Raw genomic sequence first — 23,832 nt, 5'->3', positions numbered from 1 at the left:
TACAGTGGTACAAATACAGCTCACTGCAGCCTCAAACTCCTGGGTTCAAGCAGTCCTCCCACCTCAGCCTCCTGAGCAGCTAGGACTACAGGCATGCACCACCACACCTGGCTAATTTCTTTTTCTCTTATAGAGACAGGGTCTTGCTATGTTGCCCAGGCTGGTCTGAAACTCCTAACCTCAGGAGATCCTCCTACCTTGGCTTTCCAGAGTGCTGGGATTACAGGCATGAGCCACCACACCCAGTCCCAGAGGTTTCTCCTTAATTTGAAATACATCTTACTTATGTACACAGCAATGCTATAAAACAGGAACATTTACTTTCTCCATTGTTTCCTCAGAATGGCAAATCAGGAAAAGTGATAAACATACATCACACGAAGAATAGGAAACTTCTTTATTAGGTCTTTGGCCTTTTGATATTTGAATATCCAAATATTTAAATCTCCAAACATGCCTAGGAATAACTAAAGCCACAAGGAAATATTCAACTGTTGAGACTTCCACTCCATGTTTTTATGGTGTTGTTTATAGTAGTTATATATGTGTATATATATTATATCAAATATATAGTAGTATTTATAGTAGTAACATTACTACTATAAACACTGTAAAAACAGTGAAGATATCAAAAGTTGAATGTAGTTTATAGCAATATATATTACTATATATATTCACATTTATAGTAATATATCATATATATATTTGATAGAGGGTCTTGCACTGTTCCCCAGGCTGGAGTGCAGTGGTGTGATCAGAGCTCATTGCAGTCTTGAACTCATGGACTCAAGAGATCCTTCCACCTCAGCTTCCCGAGCAGCTGGGACTACAAGTGGGTGTCACCATTTCCAGCTAATTATTTTATTTTGGTAGAGATGGAGTCTTGCTATGTGGCCCAGGCTGGTCTTGAACTCCTGGCCTCAAGGAATCCTCTCACCTCAGCCTTCCAGAGTACTGGGATTACAGGTATGAGCCAGCATGCCCGGCCAACAGTAATAATATTAACAATGATATTCTCGTAACATTTTCACATCTGCCATTTCATTTAACTCTCAAAGAAGCCTTATGAAGTAAGGGAGGTCAAACTTCTAGGATATTTTAAACGCCCTGACATAAAGCTTGCATGCTTAAACTGCTGCTGACATTACAGGCCCAAGGGAATAAGGGGTGGCTCAGATTCAAGAGACTTCCAAGAGCAATAGCTCTTCTCTAAAGTGGGGCATGGGGGTGGCGCTTTCCTCTCATTGTGGGAAAGTGGGAAGAGAGAGTTTATAGGGAACTAAAGAACGGGAGAAAAGCCCCCCTGGGAGCTGGGCTAGGCAGAAGCTGTCACAGTAGCAGCTGGTTTTTGGCCCAGGAAGTGCCCCTGATGTCCCAGGATGCATTTCATCCTCTAGCAGAACCCCTCGTCCCCCACTAAGGACACTGTTCTTCTGGGGAAAACATGGGTGTTTGGGATTTTATTCTCCCTTGACAGCACTGCAGTTGAATACTAGCCATGCTCAATCACCTGTTTTCCAGAATATAACCTTTATGTCTAAGGAAGCATACTTCCTGCAGGAATAGTAAATATCTTCCGAGATTTGCCTTTTGAATGGATGCCATGCCAGGCTGCAGCTCCGCTACACAGATCCATGCTAACTGGTTAGAAATGTATGCTCCCTGAGTGTGAAACGATTAAAGTTAGTGGTTAATAGGCAAAAGCCTTTTGAGCAAGTGATGATTTAATCAGTAAGTGTGTGCCGCTGTGTGACTTGTGTGCATTCGCAAGATTCAAGTGCTGCAGAAAGTTCCAGTCCTCTAACCTCTGAAACTCCCAATTCTCATTTTATCAAGGGCTCAATGTAGAGTAAAATAAACCACACATTCAAAATGTACGGAGAAAGAAACCTTCTGGAAATGGAAAGATACACTTTATATTCTGGGGTCATACAAGTCTTTATGAGCAAGGCAGAAAAGACATTTCCAGTCAATAGCATTCACCATCTCAGGCTCCTGTCCCTCTACTTTGGGAGAATTATGTTCCTTGCCCTGAGGATGATTAACAAGATGAATATCCCGATTTCATCTCTGCTTTCTACTCCCAGCCACGCAGACATTGTGCTGGAATTTCTATGCTGAAGAATTAAGCTCTGTTGTTTGGCAAAAGGGGAAACTGAAAACAATAAATCCATCCCTTTCAACTACTGCTATTATATCACCCACTTTTTTTTTAAAAAAAGTTTCTGCTTTGGATTTCTCTGTTGAGTAGGTTGGTGGGAGGGATGGGGTCTCGAGTTTTTCCCAAGTGAAATCCTGGAAATCCTGCCTGAGAGAATCCTTGTGAAAGTTTCATTCACAATGAAAGCGAACTTCCAAGGTGGAGGAGGGTGAAGCCGGCTGGCTGGGCCGATCACTGAGGCCCAGTGCTGCGAAGAGAGCTCAGCGCATTATTCCAACCCTTTCTGGGAGCATGGCCGGGCTTGGCTCTGGTTTGGTGTTCTCAAGTGTGACGCATTCTGCAAACCTGGCTGTGTCTGTGGCCGGGCTCCAGTTCTGCAGGGCTCATCAGCAGGCTGCGCCCTCTCCTAAGGTGTTTTGCAGGATCACCCTTCAGAGCTAAACACCCACCAGCTGACCACCATTCCAGGTGATGGGATTTTGGCTCAGATCAGCCTGGATCAGGGTGGACCTCTACAAGCTGGCTTGCATAAACGTAAGTGTCTGCTGCCCATCTTGAAGACCATCAGCAGGCTTTGGTGGGTTCATATTCAGTGGCATTAGGGATTAAGGCCAGCTTAAAATGACTCTGAGTGTAAACAGATACAGATATAAACTTCTGGGGGAACAATTTCATAATAGCTAATAACAATCATTAAAATGTTTATATCCTTTGACCTGATAGTGTTCTAAGAATTTACCTTAAGAAAATAAATTTATATCCCATGATATCTTCATTTTAGTGTTGCTTGTAATTGCAAAAAAAGAAAAGAAAACAAAACAAAAACCCACTTACTGACTAATTGGAGGGTAGTTAAATATATTACGGTAAATTCATCTGATGGAATAAAATGCTCTACAGTTAAAGACCTGGGAAACACAATAGACTTTTGAAAACCATATAAAAACAATATATGTGGTATCATCATGATTTTGTAAGAAAACACATGTGAAAAACGACTAATGAACATATAACTACATACAAACAGATGTCGGAGTGGTGAGATTCTAAGTGACTTTTGTGTCTCTCTGCATATTCCGGTTTTTCTGTAACGAACACACATACCACTTATATTCAATAAAAAAAAGGTTATTTAAAAATTTTTTCTACCCACATGCTGACTTTAAGTCCTCATTCCAAAGGAAGAATGAGGCCTTTTGGGGGCCACCACTGACCTGCCCAAGTTCGAATTAGTAGAAAGAGAACCGGGGAACCGGAAGAGAGGAGTTAGAGTGACCGACAGAGGCTGAGGTGTGAGGTGTTTTCAGTGCAGCAGTTTTGGCGGTCCGGGAGAGTAGAGAAAGGAGCTGAGTTCAAGTTCTCTGGGGAAGTGGGACCACATCCCACCTTGGAGAAGGGAAGGTCAGTGAGTTCTGTCCAGGGCAGCTGTCCTCTGGCACAGGGATATTATGAGCATGGCAAAAACTCAATAACCGTATGTGCTGAGGAGTGAGGGCAGCCAGCACCTGCAGGGATGCTGAAGAAGGCAGGCCCGTACACACCCATGACTGCTTTACAGTTACTTGGTGTCCCTGACGTGCCTGCTGCCCAGGGAGACGCACTGTTTCCAGTCCCCAGTCCACTGAACGAAGATGGAACGATGGTGGACCCGTCGTGGACTGGTCAGCGTCGTCTACCAGTGATCCTGCTGTCCCTACCGAGCCTCTTCTCACAAGGTCAGCCCAATCTGTGTGTGCCTATGAGCCAGGAAGAGGATACCAGTGACAATATTTATATGGCATTTGATAGCTTACAAATAATTCCCGTGAAAACACAGTTGAGGAGCTCTAGACATTCTTTTCAGGAACACATGTTTACAATCTGAGAATAGCCACACTGAGGGTGTTCTTTTTCCTCAGCTGTAATTTCACCTGTGACTCTCTGTGCTGCTTTCTGGTGGCTGGAACTGTATTCAGCAAGGACAGATAGGTGGCTGTTCTTCAAGCTTTTACAAAATGGGGGGAAAATCATTGGTATTAGTCAGTGAGGAATAAACTAGCTCTTTCTGTTTTTCTTTTTCTTTTTTAGAGACAGGCTGGAGTACAGTGGTGTGATCCTAGTTCACTGCAGCCTCAACCTCCTGGGCTCAAGTGATCTTCCCACCTCGACCCCCAGAGTATCTGGGACTACAGGCACATGCCACCATGCCCAGCTAATTTTTTTATTGTTTTGTAGAGACAGGGTCATGCTATATTGCCCAGGCTAGTCTCGAACTCCTGGTCTCAAGCAATCCTCCTGCCCTGGCCTCCTAAAGTGCTAGGATTATAGGTATGAGCCACCACACCCAATCATTACCCCTTTCTAATGAATCTAGGAAGTGCTAACAAATAATCAGCACCAGTGAATAGCTCCTTAGATTCAGTCAGGTTAACACCGGGGACCCAGAAGAGAGAACCATCAGTTTAGTGTAGACCTGCCAAAGGCAGGTGTTAAAATGGATGGTTCTCTTGCAGATTCAGTTCCTGGCTGGTCATCGCCTGGTGAATTTTTCATTTTAAAGTCAATATTTCAAGAAAGCACATCCTTAGAGTCATGTAGTTTAACCTCCAACCCAACATGGCATCCCTAAGGATCACCACCCAGCCTCGGTTGAATACTCCTATGATGGGGACCTCACTACCTCTCTAGGAGAACATTCCATTTCTGTATAGATGTGGTTAGAAAGCATGTCCACAAGACTGCAGTGTGGAGGTCAGAAGAGAACACTGGGTTGAAGGGGATGTGACTCAGTTTCAAAGGTGGAGAGTGTGTAGCTATAAGGATACCACATAGGATTACTATATCCAGTTTTTTAGAATTACTTGTTATTTTTCTTCTGATGAACAAACACTATGTAGAGGATATGGAAACACTTGCATAGTCTTCTCTGTTAGGGAAAGTGGTGCTGGGTAATGATATTGGTTCAGTATATCGTTCATTATTTTGTAGACAAAACTAGAAGCGAGTCCTCCATCCCATTGACTTTGGTTAGCTTGCCACACGAAGCTTCAGTGATGGTGCATTACATCCATCTCAGCTTCCCTACTAGGTAGTTTGTGCCCTCAAGGAATTGATCATCATAATCTAGACTTCGTTGGTAGCAGGCTGGGGAAGGCTAGGATTGGGAAGCCAATGGGCTTCATTAATTAATGGGTTCATGAGTTCAGTTTGTTTATAAGTTACTATTTTATGAATATTATATGTCTCCGCAATTGGATTGCATATTCCTTAAGGGCAGGAATTATTTCTTATCCCTCGCTGTGGTTGCAGTACTGAGCACACACAAAACCCTCATCAGTACATGCTCTGTGATTATCTGTAGAAGACTACGTTGTAGGTAACACATTGAACCGGTGCTGAAGAATTAATCCAATTAACAATGACCATCAAACCACTTGTTTTATGCTAATAAAACATCATAATTTAAGGACTACACTGCATTTTTTAATTCCATAAATTATAACCCTTTAACATATATGAAAGTTTCATATTCTTAAAGTGCTTTAAAATATATTTAATTTTTTTAACAAGTGGAAAAGAATGTTCCTTAAAAGACATTTAATTTTTTAGTGGAAATTAATATTACCAAAAACGTTCTGTGCATGTTTGAATAACAATGTTTTTATCTTCAAGAAATGGGATTTGTATATAAAATACATGTGGAGCACTGAATGCCAAAGTGATGAGTATCCATGGTCAGAATTCAAAATTAGGTTTGCTATTAAACCTGTCTGGTTGGTGTCCTGAGTGAAGAATGATCTCGAGCTGGGGTGGGAGGTGCATTGGGTAATCAGTGCTTTTGAAGGTGAATTTCCTTGCTGTGAAATAGGCTTGGGTTAGTGGTCAGGACAGCCATTCAGACTGACAGGCCCCTGGACTTCCAAGGCTTCAGTGACAGGGACAGGGATGTGGTTGACAAAAATATTCCTCAGACAGCCAAAGAATGATTTCCACACAGGGATCCTCAGTGTCGTCAAATTGTCTGAAAGAGAAAGTGGAGAGGCATTCAGTAAATAATTCATACTGTCCAGGGACTGTTCCCTGGATTTTAAAAGATAGTTTTGTTTTGTTTTGTTTTGTTTTCTAGACAGGGTCTTGCTCTGTTACCCGGGCTGGAGTACAGTCATGTGATCACAGCTCACTGTAAACCTGGGATTCCTTGGCTCACATAAGCCTCCCACCTCAGTCTGCCAAGTGGCCGGGAATAGAGGTGTGGGCCACCACCCTGGGCTAATTTTTAAAGTTTTTGTAGAGATGGGGGTCTCACTATGTTGCCCAGGCTGGTCTTGAACTCCTGGCCTCAAGTGATCCTCCCGCCTCAGCCTCCCAAAGCTCTGGGATTACAGGCGTGAGCCACCATGCTAGGCAAAAGATAGTGTTAGTGGAGAAAGCTAAAGTGACCTCACATCTCAGCCCACTCAGCCTCTCCACTTCAGGCAGGAATCGGACACTCCACCTGCGGTGATAAATCAGCAACAAGGCTACTCTTCAAGTTCTTCAGAGGAGAATCCACAGCCCAAATCAATAGCTCTAAACTGGTGCTTTTTATGGGTAATGAAAGACCTATACAAGTAACAACCAGATTATAGCGTATTTGGAGGGACAGAAAACAATGAAGAATGAAAAGGCTCTTCCCAGGCAACGTTCCAGTGTTGAACTTGACTCCATTTCAGCCTCATTCTCCCAGTCTGGTCCCCAAAAGCTTAATAACTCACCAGTAAAACTAAATACCTGAAGAGGACAGAGATCAGTTTTTCAGACCCTTTCCTGACTCTTTGCTGGTATCAGGCTTCTGGGTTAATGCAACCTCTTAAGAGAGGCTTATAAATTACAGGCTTGGGGCTCACACCTGTAATCCCAGCACTTTGGGAGGCCAAGGCCAGTGGATCACCTGAGGTGAGGAGTTTGAGGCCAGCCCGGCCAACAAGATTTCCACCTCTACTAAAAATGCAAAAATTAGCCAGGTGTGGTGGCACATGCCTGTAGTACCAGCTACTCGGGAGGCTGAGGCAGGAGAATTGCTTGAACCCGGGAGGCAGAGGTTGCGGTGAGCCGAGACTGTGCCATTGCACTTCAGCCTGGGCGACAGAGTGAGACTCCATCTCAAAAAAAAAAAAAACCATACAAACAACAAAACAAAAAAAGAAAACAGGCTTGGGACGAGGGGAAACAGCAGTAATGGGGCCTGGGCTGACCTGACAAGTGCTCCTTTCTAGCAACTGCCTTTCCCCACGTGCCAGTGCAGAGGGCCTCACCATCTCCACTGTCCAGCCAAGAGCTGCCCTGCCACTAACTCATTAAGAAGCGAATGTTCAGAGCTGACACAGGACAACATGTTATAGAAGTCAGGACAAGAGTTACCTGGAGCACCTCCAAGGTGTAGTGGCTCTTGAGTGCTGGCAGGTGGGAAGGGGATCTGTCCAGCTGTGTAGCTACTGTCTGTGTCCAGTTCCAGGTGCAGGATGTGTTGTTTTATGGTGACTGGGGAAAAGAGGCTGGTTAGGTCTGTCATTGGAGGTGAGCCCTGCTTAATGTCTAAACTATTGACTTTGTTTTAATTCCTTCATACTGGACCTGTGGGAATGCCGTTTGCAGGGATTTGGTCAGTTTAGATATAAATTCAATTAACTTCCTCTAAACACCAGGTAGTGCTTTCATGTACATGAATGAATTTTACCCTTAAAATGAATCTGTGAAGAAGAAATGATCGTTCCCCATTTCCCAGATAAGAGAATGTGTCTCACTGAGGAGTCTGACAGGATGGCTTGGTTACCAAGAGTTGGGACTAAGCTCTGGTCTCCTGTGTCCAGAAGCCATGCTGATTTCATGTGATCTCAGCTACTTTCTATGAAGACACTGACTTCTGAAAACTGATGCCAAAGACAGTGCTTTTGACTCTCGACACAAAATTCCTCTCATGTTAACGATCTCAGCTAGTTGCAATGTAGCTATCTTTTAAATTAGCCAAGAAAAGACCTTTTTTTTTTTTTTCTTTTTTACAAAAGGTATTTTAGCCAATACGGGTTCACAGATCTCTAATATCCACAAGTAATTAATAAAATAACAGACTCTTTTTGAGAGGAAATGCTTGCTTTCTACTCATTGGTTTGTCTAAATAGTTTGCATTAATATTAAATGGTTGTTGAAAAAAATAACCCAACAATGAGCCTTAGCAAAAAACAGACACTTACTGAGCACTGACTGCATAGCAGATACTTGGCTAAGAACTTTTCACGTATTATCCCATTTAATTTCCACAACCTTAAGCAGCATACCCTATTTTTATTTCCATTTTACAGAAGAGGAAACCGTAGGTAAACAACAATTAAGCAACTTGCCCAAGGTCACACAAGGAAAGGGACGGAACTAAGATTTTACCTCTGTTCTAACTTCAGAGCCAAAATCTAAATCACAATATTATACTATCTTGAAAACTAGCCTAGCTTATTAATGTGCTGGGCTCCAAAAACAAACCAACAAAAACAACAACAACAATAAAACATCCGATAGGTTCTGGAGAATTGGAGGTGGCAACCATGAGTGACAGAAGCATGGCTGGCTTTGAGAATGGACACATTACTCTGTGGGCTGGTCCTGATCAGGCACTATGGATGGAGGGCTGAGGCTGCCTTTGGGAAGTTCAAGTCAGATGGAAAGGAGGCCTGTTTTAGTGCAGGAACAATCAGCTACTGGACAACATACCTGCCACCGAGTGCCACTGTCCATCACACAGAGACTGCTTTGGTGTGACTGAGGTCGAGGTCCCGCCTGCCCCACTGTCCATAGAGGCCGTGACCTGGAACACACATGCATTTTCCTATTTCCTTCAGAAAGGCAGGTGGAGCCGACCTTCCCCTGCCATCTTCCCTCCCCAAATCTGGCCAACTGACAGCTTAAGTGCACATTAGATATTGGTCCTCCTCCACTTTTGAAGCATGTGACCACATGGGGTCCAAGGCTTCCAGAGATCTCTCTGCTGCATCCCTTCCAGGCAGGCAACCCTGGCCTGACGTCGTCACCAATGGCAATGATTCAAATTCAAATTCTAATTCTAATTCAAACCCCGCCCCCATCAGGTCAACTCAAAGGTTACTGATTGGAATCCTCCTTAGCAATTAATGCGTGACAGTGGCTCTGTGCAGGATATGTGAGATGTGGAAGGCAAAGCTACTGGTGGAGGCCTACAGCCTGCTGCAAGGGCCAGCCAACTGTACTAGTTCCATGCATGGATTATAGAGGGGTTCTCGTCCAAGACATTAAACAAGCAAAATGACTGAGTTCGCACTGAGCATGCATCGAGAGCCAGGCATGCAGTCTGTTTTGTGCAGAATCCCACAGTCCTGCTTTCTAGATCAGGGTCTCCTCCAGGATTTTCCAAGGGTTGGATCAAGGGGAATGAAATGAGAGGACGAAAATAAGTGTATTTATAAATAATTTACATTTAATTTGCATGTAGCTAGATGGGACAGACTATTCACAGGCAATTTTTGAGCTAAACAATGTCACTACTATTATGAAGATCATCAGGTCTTGATTTGTTCTCCTGAGAATAATTCCCTCCCAGAGACTCTCAGTAGAGACTCTCTCCAGCCAGCCCCTCCTCTGAAAAACCAGAATTGTCTCAACCACCTTGCAAGTGGATAGTTACTTGCTTCTCTGGGCTACCAGAGACCTACTCAGACTGAATTAAAGGCTACAATAGAAAGTGTTCTAGGTGCAGCACACCAACATGGCACAAGTATACATATGTAACAAACCTGCACGTTACACACATGTACCCTAGAACTTAAAGTATAATAATAAAAAAAATGTTCTAGGAGTTTGGGGCATTTTATTTTCTTCTGGGATTCTTTTCCCTTCACATTTAGTAAAACTGTGGAAGGACTGAGATGAAAGAAAATGGCATATTATATCAATCTTTCACTTGAGGCCTCAACTAAAGGTCTTCCTAGAAGAATTTGGTTTTAAAGAGACATCTTTGAGAAGGAAAGAGATATAACTGAGACTGGTGGAAAGTAAGATATTGACTCAGGCCTGTGAGTGATGGGACACATGAGGTCGCAGAGATGAGGAAGAAATTCATAAGAATTGGGTATATGACAAGTTCTAGAATCTTGACAAAAGCCATAAGATATAAGAGTTATTATCTATATTTTACAGATAAGTCTGAAAGAGCTTAAGTAACTTCCTTGGGGCCATATAACCAAGTGCTGGAGTTGCAATTCAGCCTGACTTGTTTGAGTTTTCCCAGTTTTAAAAATTAAGAACAGAAAACATGATGATAAAATGACTTGCTAAAGGAAAATGGTAAGTTAGCCCTGAAGTCAAGGCTCTTAAATACAAGATTGGATCTCATTTTCTACTACAAACCTGACCCACTGTGGTCTCCAGACACTGAAGCTGGTTGCCACAGACCCTCCCCATGGCATCAGACTGCTACGCACCTTTCCGGCCTCCAGGTAAACACATAAGTGCTTCCCAGGCTGACTTCCGATGTGTATTAGGATCCCAGTGAGACTTCTTGGGCGGATGCTGAAAACAAGCTTAAATTCTGGCCCCAGCAACACAGAGTGAGCTTTCAGAAGAGAAAAAAAAGCAGAAGTTAAAACATCACCATGAAAGAAAACAGGATACAATTCTTAAGATGCAAAGACATAAACCCTATAGAACTGCTCCTTACCCAAGATGACATGACCTCCTTCTTCGGAGAAATAAATGCCTTTCTCCAAAGGACCACCCAAGCAAGAAGACACCCTGAAGCTTGAAGAAGGGGTATCCAAGGGTTTTGAATCCAGCTGAAAGTTCTTCAAGCATCCCACAAAGCTGTTTGTGGGAAGGCTCTGCAACCAAGCAGAAAAGAAAAAGCTCATTACCTACACCTCCAAGAAAGGCATGGGTAGCCAAGGCAAAGGGCACTGCAGCTTGTACGCAAGAGGGGGAAGGTAGGTAGGGATTCATTCTTCCTGCTTCCAAGTCAGGTTCTTCAAGCTCAGGTTCTAATAGCTGTTCTATTTGGCTCTCTGCCCACAGTGCCAAAAAAAACCTGTATACCAGATGTTGGGTGGGTAGTCAAAGATTGCAGGTGCCACCAAACCAAGTGGTGTGTGTGCAGGAGGGTGGGGGTAGTGCAGGTTGCTAGCTTGTGCTAGAATAAGAACAGGGAAAGTTGACCTGACCCTGGTCCTCACAGTCAGAGCAGCAACAAGGGAAATTTCCCCCTTACAGTTCACAGATTTCACCGTCTCTTTGCAGATACAAACCCCTTCTTAGAGTTCCATGAGGCAGTATGATAGCTTAATGCAGGGCAGCTGACAAAAATAGAGGCCAAAATGTTCCCAAAATAATAAAATGCAAAAAAATCTTCCTACATTGTTGGGCTCAGTGTACCACCACCAAGTCACGAATGCTGCAGAGTTAAAATAAGACACAGTGTGCATCGTCAGTGGGCTTGCGTGGAGCCCCATGCCTGCCTAGAGCTGGCTGAAACAGGAGACTCCTCTCCTGGGGCCCAGGAACAGGCTGGAGGGGTTTTGTGCTCTCCTATATTATACACCACATATGTTCTGCGTGTGCATGTTCCTGGGGAGAAGGACTGTAAATTTCATAAAATTCTCAAGAAAGTTTAAGATTCACTGAATAAAACTTCTGGACTCCCTTCTAGAATGAATGCCTTTTGGACTCTGGAATCCTACGAGACAGATGTGGTAACAAAGATATGGTAACTTTAAGAGAAAATGGTGGCCGGGCGCAGTGGCTCATACCTGTCATCCCAGCACTTTGGGAGGCTGAGGCTGGTAGATCACCTGAGGTCAGGAGTTCAAGGCCAGCCTGGCCAACATGGTGAAACCCTGTCTCTACTAAAAATACAAAAATTAGCCAGGCATGGTGGCAGGTGCCTGTAGTCCCAGCTATTAAGGAGGCTAAGGCAGAAGAATTGCTTCAACCCAGGAGGTGGAGGTTGCAGTGAGCAGAGATTGTGCTACTGCACTCCAGCCTGGGTGACAGAGCGAGACTATGTCTCAAAAAAAAAAAAAAGAGAAAATGGTGATGTGATAGATATACATGGTGTCAGCATCAGCAGTAAACTACTGATTGGGCTCCCTATGAAACTTTTAGTTTCTTAAGATTTGTCATGCTACACAATGAAAAAGCTGTGTCCTAAAGCTAGGACTCCCCAGGACGGGCCAGAACCCAGCATTGATCCCTAAGGGCTGACTGCAGTGCTGGTGTTCAGAGGCAGACACTGATCAGATGTGGCCTGCTCCTGAAAAGGACATGTGGGAGGGCCCATGAGATGGTTTATACCCTTAGGTTGAAAGAAGGCTGCAAAAAGAAACTTGGTTTGTAAAGAGTATTGTAAATGGGATGCTATTAATTGCCCCAGATGTTACATGCTGGGTGTGATTAGGGTGGTTTGAAGAGAATTTATCCAAGGCCAAAGAATACCCAAATCCTGCCCCGTCCTGTGATTTCTCTGAATTGAAAATAGGAACAGAGGTTAAGAAAAGCAAACACGAACAATGAGAATCCTCCTTAGCAATTAATATGTGGTGTATATTATATATATATAATGTATATTATAAATAAGGGATAATATGCTATGTATTTTATGATATATATATGTTACTGTATATAACAAAGCAAAGTAATACTCTATTGCCTGCTCGGGTAAAATACATATACTTTATTGTATAACACTGGAGCTCTGGCCCAAACCCCAGTGCAAAACCCAAGTGGGCCAGGCTGAGCCCTGGTTGAGGCTAGGTCAACCTAAGCAGCTAGCATCCAAGCTGGTGGAAAAGATCTGCTTTTGTTATGCCCATTTCTAGGCCCAAATTTGAGCCTGGGGCTCTTCCCCCCCTCCCCGCCCCCCACTCACTGCAAGCAAACATCACACCAGAATGTACCACCAGGTCTGAAGGAAAGGAGCAAAAATTGCATTAAGGTGGGGGACAGTCCCTAGGAACTGAGCTGTTGATACGCTCATCTTACTTAACTTTGTGGGGAGGAAAAAAAAAAAGACAAATCTGGGACAAGGAAGACAGGTGCCCAAGGCTGCCTCAAGTAACCCCGGTGCAATTAACACTGTGGCAGGGGGTAGGAGAGAGGAAGGCACTCACAGAGCTCAGCCCAGGGGCTGTGGCCCCATCAGAGTGCCCCATCAGAGCCTTGAACTTGACAAACCTAGAAAAGCACCCGTCCTCTCTGGGGACAGAGGGAGTCCCGACTTTCCCTTCGTCCGGCATTCCCGAGTTGGGTTTTTGAGATAATTGTGTTGTTTCAGACATCAAATAACATTAAAACACACATTCTGTTATTCAGTTATTCCTTTTTCAATTCTCTTTCTAGCGTTTGGACAAGGACAAGGAACAGCTTTTGGCTTTGTGCTAGTATGTCTTAAACACCCTCTTGATTATGTGTCAAGCACCTTTTTCTCCAAGCAAAGAGCACATAGGTCACACTACCTAGTTTGACATTAATAACATTGTTTGGTTTCCAAATGTTTATTTCTCATGGTTACCTATCATTTATGGTAAAGAATATTGGGTTTTTCCATTTATGGGTGAGATAAAAAGATCCCATAGAAGTATATTTAAAATAAATAGTTTGATGGAGAGAAAACCCTCAAGCCAATCTTTTACCTTATGGCAAAGATGGTGAAAGTGGCACAAATTACTGTAATTTGGAACACATTATGTTAATCAAAAAATCTGTCTATAACCTAAAATCTACATTTTTGCATTCCCTGGAGCAGAAGCCAATAGATTCAGGTTTAGGAAGTGGTAGAGAAGCTCTATCTTCACCCCTTCAGGGTCTGCGTCTCAACCTCCATCTTAAAAACGAAGGCTTGGGGTTAAGAAATGGGCACCTACTCCATGTGGTTGTGAACATTAATTAAATCCTTAAAAATCATTTAAAGTATTTTGAGATTCTCATATGTTGAGTATTTTGAATATCTCATATAATTATGCCAATAAGGTGAATTGTTTTTGTCCATGGCTCTGAACGTAACTATTTACCTTTGGTTTCCCTGATGGAGGCGATCCCAGGTAAACTGGTCCTCTGATGCTGACGGTGGAGTTTCCAGGCAAACTTCCCTCCCGGGCTCTCAGTCCATCCACAACCAAGCGCCCCTTTTCTCCATCATGGCCAAACACCACCTTCAGAGTAAGGAAGATACATGAGTTGTATTTTTACCTTTGGCAATTGGTGTTGTATTTTATTAAATGTTAGTGGCCACATTAAAAAAAAAAAGCTTCAAAAGATGTGAGATTTTTTTTTTCCGATTATCACCATCACCATCATTTTGTGAGATTATGTGAAATAGTGAACAAACTGAGCTAAAAAGGGGAACTAAAAAAAGGTTGTGGAACTAAAAAAAGGTTGTTCAGAAGTGAACTAATCAAAAGATATTATAGAATTGATCTGGAAACTTACACAAAACAGAAACAGTTAAAGGCACAGCCACAGGCAACCTCCTCCATGTAACAAAGGGGCAGGGACAGTTTATACAGTGCTGGGGACGGGGCTGTGTTGGAGTTGTGGCACCCTGGGCAGGCCTCTTGGAGCAGGTGGAATGAGGGCACTTCTCTTCGAACAAGAGGAGGGTTTAAACTCTTTGCTAAAATTTCTGATCCCTGGGGTCTGGTGTGGACTCTGCCATCTCATAGGGTGTGGTGAGACTATTCACTGAGGACACTTCCATTTCTTTTTTTTTCTTTCTTTCTTTTTTTTTTTTTTGAGACAGAGTCTCGCTCTGTGGCCCAGGCTGGAGTGCAGTGGCACGATCTCAGCTCACTGCAACCTCCACCTCCCGGGTTCACACCATTTTCCTGCCTCAGCCTCCCGAGTAGCTGGGACTACAGGCACCTGCCACCACGCCCAGCTAATTTTTTGTATTTTTAGTAGAGATGGGGTTTCACTGTGTTAGCTAGGATGGTCTCGATCACCTGACCTCGTGATCCGCCTGCCTCGGCCTCCCAAAATGACACTTCCATTTCTATGCCAAGCTGTGACCTTTGGCTTCTACTGCCTGCTGACACCTGGGCTTGAAGGTCTGACAGGCCTCTCGACCCTGAGATGTTCACAACAGAAATCCTCATTCTCTCCCAGCTCTGAACCGCTCTCCTCCTGGCCACATCTGCCTCTTCTCCATCTGCATCTCAGTAAATGCCCACTAATGACTCAATTGCTGGACCCAAATCACAAGACACTGGACCCTCTCTTCCTCTCACCCTCTCTCTATATGTGATCCATCAGCAAGGCTGCACGGTTCTACCTTCAGCATGGGTCCCGGCAGTCACTTCTCCCCACTGCCCCACAGCCTCTGCAAGCAAAGGCAGTGGCAGCCATGTGGGGTCCCTGCTGCTACTCTCGACCCCAGCAGTCTCTTCAGCTAAAGAATTAAACAATATATGAATCTGTACATGTAAGAGTTGTTTGTTTTTTGTTTTGTTTTGTTTTTTGACAGAGTCTTGCTCTGTCACCCAGGCTGGAGTGCAGTGGTGTGATATTGGCTCACTGCAACCTCCATCTCCTGGATGCAAGCGATTATCCTGCCTCAGCCTCCTGAGTAGCTGGGATTACAGGTGCATGCCACCATGCCCAGCTAATGTTTGTGTTTTTAGTAGAGATGGGGTTTCACCATGTTGGTCAGGCTGGTCTCGAACTCCTGACCTTGTGATCAGCCCGCCTCGGCCTCCCAAAGTGCTGGGATTACAGGCATGAGCCACCACGCCTGACCAAGAGTTTTAAGACTCTTTAAAAGCTTTACAGACACTTTCAAATAAAGTCCAAAGTCGGAGCTTGGCCTTCAAAGCTTAAATGATCTGGGCTCTGTCTTCCCCTCTAATTCCATTTCTTATCACTTTGTGTTTTGTTCATTCAGCTAATTCCCACCTCCAGGTCCTTGGTATTTGCTCCTCCCTCTGCCTGGAACCCCCTCCCTATAACTTCATGTGACTACCACCTGCTGTACCAGAGCTTTCTCTACTGCCTTATCTAAAATAGTCTCCCTGCTCTGTCATTTTCTTACTTCGCTCTAGTGTTTTCTCAAAGCACTTGCCAATCTCTGATATTACATTGAGGAGTGTTTGCCTATGTGTTCCAGGAAGGCCAGTGAACGACTAAGGGAATACAACTTGTCAAGTCACTTACATTTTCTGAAGTCCAGTGGCCTCATTAGAGAAATAAATAGGTCCCTTCTTGCCTTAAATGGTATTTCTTTAAATCTGGAATGGCTTTAACAAGAGCTAAGATGCTAGCATCATTCCAGGTCCAGAGAGGGGCCTGGAGGCCTGGAAATTGGTCATAAGGGGGAGAAATGGTCCAGGAGGCAGGAGTGAGAGTAGGCAAGGGGCATGAGGCAGAATGGGGAGGGCTGGAGGGAGTGGAAGAAGCATCAGTAAAGCCCATCTTGACTTTACTGTCTAGGATGACAGCCATGCAACATGTGTGCCGCGGCCTCCAGTACTAAGATGCTGGGCACACAGCACCTGCAAGCACACAAGTTCTCCCACTCCATGCCCTCATGTCTGGGAAGGATGCTGGGACTCCTATTTTCAGCAACTCCAACAATGCATTCTACACCAACTGGAGGTACTGACGCAGCCCCAGCTCTTACCGTGTGCCACTTCCCATCATTGCATTTCTCCTTGCTTTTGATCCTCAATTTTTTCCCATCTGTCCCCAGTGCAAAGACCAGACGTCCTTTTGAAAGATAAAGAGCCATAAAGGAGTTCTTAGTGCCCGTGTGAAACACCAGTCCTCTGGAGGATGTTGTCTGCATGTCCACAGCAAACTGTGACCTGTGGGGAACACCGGCAATGAAGGGAAATAGAGGTGTTCAGTGTTCCTCCGAATCTCAGAGCTGAGACAGAGGGTGGGGAGCAAACACCCAACCTCCATTTTTCAAATAGATAAGCTAAGGTAGGTACTGATTAAATGACCTGTTTCTCTCGGAACTTTAAAAAGCTATTCTATTCCAGCTGTTAACGGTTTTGTTGTATAACTTCCTTACGACATTGGGGAATAACAAGGAACTTTTGTGGCAAACTTAGCTAGTGGTGTAAGTCCCAGCACGTGGCAAGAAAAAACATGTCTGAATCTTTTATAAAAGTCTACATTTTAAAAGTTATGGGAAAATACATTAACCTACAATGTGCCATCTTAACCATTTTTAAGTGTACAGTTCAGTACTGTTAGGTACATTCAGATTGTTGTACAATCAATCTCGAGAACTCTTTTCATCTTGAAAACTGAAACTTGTACCCATGAAACAAGAGGCCCCTCGTCTTGCTTCCCCACAGCCCCTGACAACCAACCACCACTCTACTTTCTCTCTCCATGAATTCGACGACTCGAGATACCTCATGTAAGCGGAATTGTACGGGACTTGTCCTTTTGTGACTGGCTTATTCCACTGGGAAGCCTGTACTTTTCAAACCCAATGCATATGCATTCTGTTTTGTATGTATTCATGGAGAGGGAAGTCGTAGGAGAAGTAGGAGACAACTTGAATAACAAAGATGTGATTTAAGCATCAAAAAAGCATTTCCTTTCTGTTAGATTTAACACAAAGATGAAGACACACAGACCCACCTTCTCCCACCCACCTCTACATTTCTCAGACCCTAATACCCTCCCGATGAAGGAATAAGAATGAGGCAAATATGCAGTAAAAGTAGAGTGTGCCAGGCACAGTGGCTCACACCTGTAATCTCAGCACTTTGGGAAAATCTCAGCACTTTGGGAGGCCAAGGTGGGCGGATCACCTGAGGTCAGGGATTCAAGACCAGCCTGGCCAACATGGGGAAACCCTGACTCTACTAAAAATACAAAAATTAGCCAGGCGTGGTGGTGGGTGCCTGTAATCCCAGCTACTCGGGAGGCTGAGGCAGGAGAATCGCTTGAACCCAGGAGGTAGAGGTTGTAGTGAACCGAGATCATGCCACTGCACTCCAGGCTGGGTGACACAGCGACTCTATCTCAAAAAAAAAAAAAAGCAGAGCGCAAGTAGTTAGCATTCATTTGCATGATGGTTACATGTTCTATGCACATCCAGCTAAGCGAGCTTTACTTTTTATAAAAACTCACACTCATCCATCCACCCACTCATCAAACAAGTACTTAATGAGTGTGGGGGATGCATAAGGTGCAGTGCTGGGCAGTAGGAATGCAACGATGGACGTTTCATTCCTTGAGTGGTTTATGGTGCAGGGGTGCCCTGAGAGGGATGCATAAAGGTGTGCGTGAAAGGGTCGTGGGAGATGCAGATGTCAATAGGCTGTCTTCAGCCATTCCTGTGGCTAATGTCTAAGCAGACACCAGACAGGAGGCAGGAACTGCATTCATCCCACTCATAGTGGTATCCCCAGTGCCTATTATGCAGTAGGCACTCAATAAATAGTTACTGAATTGAATTAAATGGTAAATGGAAAATTTGGAGGCAGAAACCAGAAGTGGAAGAAACAAATTATACTGTTAATTCTCTTTGCTTTTTAATTCTGTGAGGCTAAGATCCACATTTATTCTTCAGATTAGCAAGTTTCCTTGAGGGCAATGTTCTTCAAAATGAAAGAGAAATCTGTATTTGTTAAATTAAGCCAACCAGATGGTAACACTGCTCAATATTTCTCCTGGTGTGTCTGTGTGTTAGTGCGGAGGTTTGGAGAACGAGGGGTAGCCAAGTGAAGGAGGATATTAGAACGTGCTGCAGAATAGAATGTACTTTCCATATGTGGGCCTGGTGATCAGACTTGACATTTGCTTTCCAGAACTGTTTCCTAAAGCAACTTTCTTTCATAAAAGACTAACTGACTAACACCCAGAAAAAGGCAGCAGTGGATTTAGATCCCAGTACATGACACTGTAGCTATGACTCTTCATTGCTGGAGGATGGGAGGGTAGGGCAGAGAGCTAAAGAGCATTTTTATACATTCACCAAAGGGATAAAGCAATGACACCAGTTCTAAAGGACTGTCAGAACACTGCCAGAATGTAAATCAGAATGAGAACAACAGAATCCTCCAACTCTTTCAACTTTCTGAAAATAACTGATTGCTACAACATTTGGGGCTAAAATACAAGTTGAAAATTATATTTACTGATTGACTTTAAAAAATTTTTTACCTTTTAAAATGTTACTTTTTCATTAATGATGTATGGTTTAATGTTGGACGGGAAGGCACAGGGGTTGAATCATCAGAAGTTGGTAACTCACTGCACTGAATGTGTTGAGAGAGAAGCTGCCAGGGAGGGGAGGGCCAAGCTGATGGGGAGGCCACAAGGGGGAGGCCAGTGGCGGGAGGCTGGGGAAATGGGAGTCCAGGCAGTTTCTTGAAAGAGGGAGGTCATTGTCATTAAGGTCAACTTGACCAAGAAAGCAGGGATGGGGAGTGGGTCCTCCCCACCAAGGAATAGCCAGGGGAGGGGACAACTGGAGGGACAATCTCCTCTCCTTCTGCCTTAGCTTCTACTAGCACAGTTTTGGAAAATGAGGGACCCCAAGAATTTCCATGGGGTAGCTGGAGACGTAGAGCTGTCCACACAGGCTTTCTCCTTCAGAGCTCGGCATTCAGTCTCTCTCTGGCCTTAACGTCTCTCTGCCTGTGATGCATGCTCACACCTTACTGAATGGGCTTCAAGGGCCAACCTCCTTATGAGCTATGACCTCTCCTCCCTGCAAGAAAAGCATCCTCGAGCTCATTTAACTAACAGGAAAACTGAGGTCCAGAGAGAGGTAGCAATTTGCTAACATGCAAGACAGGCATAGAGGGACAGCTTAGGCTTAGAGAAGTTCAACAGCCTGTGGCAGCCATGAAGTCATGCCCCAAGAGAAGCTGCTGCAGGGAGCAGAGTGGGGCTGCCATGCCCTAGGTCTTCAGTGACACTCGGGGGTATTAGAGCCAGGCCATTTATGGTCAACAATGAGCTCTTCTCAAAGATAATCTCTGCTTGGGGGACTGCAGGCACCTGGCTGAGACTGTGTGACAGCTGAACTGCCGCCTGAGGCCCTTCCTACCTGGCTCTGTCCTCCCTGTGCCCTCCCCTCACAGTATCTGCAGGCCCACAGCCATCTGCGGGCTCTGCCTGCCCCCGTCCCTGTCCCCTTCTGGTCATCTTTCACAGGCTTCCCCACAATGAACCTCTTGCCATCTAATCCCATCTTAGTGTCTGTGTCTCAGAGGAGCTGCCCTGGCACATGGCCTGGAGTCACACAGCCAGTAAGTGTGAAGCAGGACTGAAAGCCAGATGCTAGAGCCAGGTCCTTTTAATCCCTGGGCAATTCTGTCTCTGGGAAAACCATGAAGAAAAGGTCAGTACCTTTTTATCTATGTCTCCTTCAAATCACCTGAAAATGACAAGCCTTGTTTTTCTAATTTTTTTCTGACATAATTAATATTTCTGCTCATTCCCTCCTCCCCAAAAGAGGTGCAACTTGTTAGCACAAAAAGGCCAAATGTATTCTCTAAAAATGATCTATCTGGCACTGCATCTACCTAAAAAGAGTTTTACTTTCACTACAGAATACAAGAAAAGAAAGGTGATTTATCATGGAAATAAACAGCAGCTTTAGAAAAAAAAAATGTCATTCTTATTTTTAGAACACCATCAATTCTAAACCAGAGCTGAGCTGACTGCTTCAGCCTCTGAGCAGTACGCTGTCGTCACGTTTGCCTCCAGCTGCTGGGAAAGCACATGGCAGGCAATCATGCTCCCTGTCCTGTGCAGGCCAGCACCTCTTTGCACAAAAATGGTAGTGCCACCTTCATTAGAGACAGCTGCATGGTGTCGTGGCAGTCAGACTTCCCTGCGGTGGAATCGCAGTCAGGTTCTGAGTTGGTGCTGGGGCAGGAAAGCTAAATAATACCTGGGTTTCAGCAGCTCCTGAGGAAGCTTGAATAGCAAGTGGCTGGTGGGAATGTCCCCAAACTGGAGGGCTCCATGATTGGCCTGGGTCCTGGGAAGTGGTGAACAGGCATCTTGCCACACTTTCATGCTCCTTGGGGAGGCCACTGGTGTGTCCTGCAACAGCTGCATGGGAAAAGAGCGACACAATTCTCAGGGGAAAGAGTGAAGACTGCTTATCTTGCTAAGTACATTGCTTAATCTTCACCGTTGATCCTAAGTGAGGAATTCAGTAGGGCAATAGAAGGCCTGGGAAACGGTACCATGGAGATGGGAAGTTTCCACTGAGAGCCCTTCCTGCGGGTCACTGACTGGCATGGAGTGGGCAGAACGGAGAGCCCCTTCTTTATTTAGCTCTTTAACTTTCCTGAAGCCAGATCCTCGCAATCCCCATCAGTGCCCTAGTGTGGCTTTGATTTGAGAGCATTTTGCCACCAGGAAGGTGTAAGACAGGGCTAGGAGGCAGAGGGTTCATTCTTTTGGGGTAAACGAAGTTTAGGAGAGTCTAAATACCCCCCTTTTCTCTCCCTCCTTCTTTGGGGAGCATGCATGTTATTCTCATCTTACATAAGTCTGGGTTCTTCTTTGACAGCTGCTGCACCTGGGACCAGTGGCTGCCTGGTGCCCCTTTCCACCACTGGGCATCGGAAGAACCGCAGTGTTGCTTGAAGGACCAGCATTTGGCCAGCAGCACCGAGACACCCACAGCCCGCCAGCGAAACATGGAGCTGCAAACCTGCGGCCACCTCCCCCAACAACCACTCACTTGGGCAGCAGGGCAGGTGAAAGGACCAAGCTAGCAGGAGAGAGAGAGAAGGGAGGAGACCACATCCTGTCCCCACTTCCATCAGAGTGACTCAGCAGAGAAGTCTGAACTTTTGAATGGGACTGAGTTTTACTGCAGGAAAACAACCATAATAAATGTTAAATGCGCCTAGGAAAATTGTTGGAAGTAACTGAGATTCCCCAGCCCTGCCACTCTTTTCTCCACCGCAGAGCTCAGGTTCTGAAACGCCGATGCGCTCTTCCCAGGCGCTCAGAGCTCAGTGGGGATCTCCATCAGTCAAAGCAAAGGGTGGGGATTCACCGTACTAGGGGTTGGTTCAGAAATGAACATGTGACCCCTCCCTCCTGGCCAATGAGCCCTGAGAGGAAGTTGAAGGAGGGGCTTCTGGTAAAGAATTCCATATTACCACAAAGAGAAGCCCAGGCAGACTTGGTGCTTCTTGTGCTGGACAGTGTGGTGCGGATGAGATTCCCAGAAGCATGCAGGATGGAGCCAAGAGAACCAAGAGGAAGCAGAGCCAACTCCTGATGGGCCAGGCCTCAAGCCTCACCTACCCCTGCCTGGCTAACTGTGTGAGATTATTCTTATTGTTTAAGTCATTAATTTTGCAGTGAGTTTTCTGAATCAGCAGCTAAAGGCTTCCCAAAAAATTCACATTCCTTCAGGGGTGGGTTTTCTTCCCTGACCCATTTCCTGGATACAGTGCTCAGAATGCAAACTTGAAATCAGTTATTTAAAATGACGCTTGCACATTGCTGAATGGAGACATTCTACTGTACCCAACAGAAACTCAAGTGAGTTATTTATATCAGCCAAATCTTGATCCTACTGAGATTAAAAGCCAGCCTGGGTTTCTGCCTGGGACTCACACCAGTGGGCCTTGCTCCCTCTCTGGGAGTCTTCTCTGTGTGTCAGCAGCATGAGCATCAAGATGAACAGTTTTGAGAGATAGCCTTTGTCACCAAGTGTCCCTTAATTCTCTTAATGGCATCATCATACTTTAAGGCATCCAGGCTCAAAATCTTGGTCCTCATGGACACCCACCTCCCTGGCCTCTTTCATGCATTTTCTCATGTCCTACTCTTCTTCTGTGTGACATATTTTGTTTCCACTCCTTCCTTTTCATTTCTAGTGCCTATGCCCTGAAAGTCAGCCCTGACTCTTTTTTTTTTTTTTTTTTTTTTTTTTTTTTTTTTTTTTTGGCTTTTGAGACGGAGTCTCACTCTGTTGCCCAGGCTGGAGTGTAGTGGCATGATCTCAGCTCACTGCAACCTCCACCTCCCGGGTTCAAGTGATTCTCCTGCCTCAGCCTCCCCATTGGCTGGGATTACAGATGCCTGCCACCAAGCCTGGCTAATTTTTATATTTTAAGTAGAGACGGGGTTTCACCATGTTGGCCAGGCTAGTCTTGAACTCCTGACCTCAGGTGATCTGCCTGCCTCGGCCTCCCAAAGTGCCGGGATTACAGGTGTGACCCACTGTGCCCAGCCAGCCCTGACTCATGCCTGGACGATTGCAGTAGCTTGCCAATCTGACTCCATGGCTCTAGAACTTTCCTACACCAAACCATCCCACAGGCTGCAGCCAGCTTAGTAATCTTTAATCTTTTCAACTGCTTACAGGACTCCTTTCAATGACGTTACACCGACCATAGCAAAATGTCCAACTGATGTAGATCGTATGACGCTTGCCTGATCTGATTCCACGCTGCCAGGGTGTGATTCCAGTTTACCTCTCTCCAGTCTCTTTTCTCCATCAAATTTCCCACTGTTCACCAGGCTCTCTGGGCCTGTAGAGGCCACATGATGTGGCTTGAAGAGCACATTCTTTGTGCTTAGGTTTGAATCTTGTGCTCTTCTTGTGCTTCTGGGAATTACATCCTCACTGCACTGTCCAGCACAAAAAGCATGGATTCTACCCAGGTTTCTCTGTGTGCTAATATGGAATTCTTTATCAG

The 23,832-nt window shown here is 44.9% G+C and overlaps 1 protein-coding gene across 1 annotated transcript in view; it reads right to left on the bottom strand.

Annotated features, from left to right (window-relative positions):
• Positions 1–5,601: 5,601 nt before the first annotated feature.
• The window catches only part of LAMA3 (laminin subunit alpha 3), a 275,849-nt gene continuing 257,618 nt past the window's right edge, over positions 5,602–23,832 (bottom strand). Inside the window, exons 67-74 of the mRNA XM_017883982.1 lie at positions 21,051–21,214; positions 16,803–16,986; positions 14,200–14,340; positions 10,860–11,019; positions 10,624–10,754; positions 8,882–8,975; positions 7,541–7,660; positions 5,602–6,161 (exon numbers count right to left, since the gene is read on the bottom strand). Of these exons, the coding sequence (XP_017739471.1) occupies positions 6,016–6,161; positions 7,541–7,660; positions 8,882–8,975; positions 10,624–10,754; positions 10,860–11,019; positions 14,200–14,340; positions 16,803–16,986; positions 21,051–21,214 (1,140 nt within the window). The 3' untranslated portion in view covers positions 5,602–6,015. The remainder of the gene's footprint in view (positions 6,162–7,540; positions 7,661–8,881; positions 8,976–10,623; positions 10,755–10,859; positions 11,020–14,199; positions 14,341–16,802; positions 16,987–21,050; positions 21,215–23,832) is intronic.

The sequence above is a fragment of the Rhinopithecus bieti genome, unplaced genomic scaffold, assembly GCF_001698545.2.
Source record: "Rhinopithecus bieti isolate Rb0 unplaced genomic scaffold, ASM169854v2 scaffold_13577, whole genome shotgun sequence".
NCBI lineage: Eukaryota > Metazoa > Chordata > Mammalia > Primates > Cercopithecidae > Rhinopithecus > Rhinopithecus bieti.
This window is presented reverse-complemented; position numbering and strand designations above follow the sequence as displayed.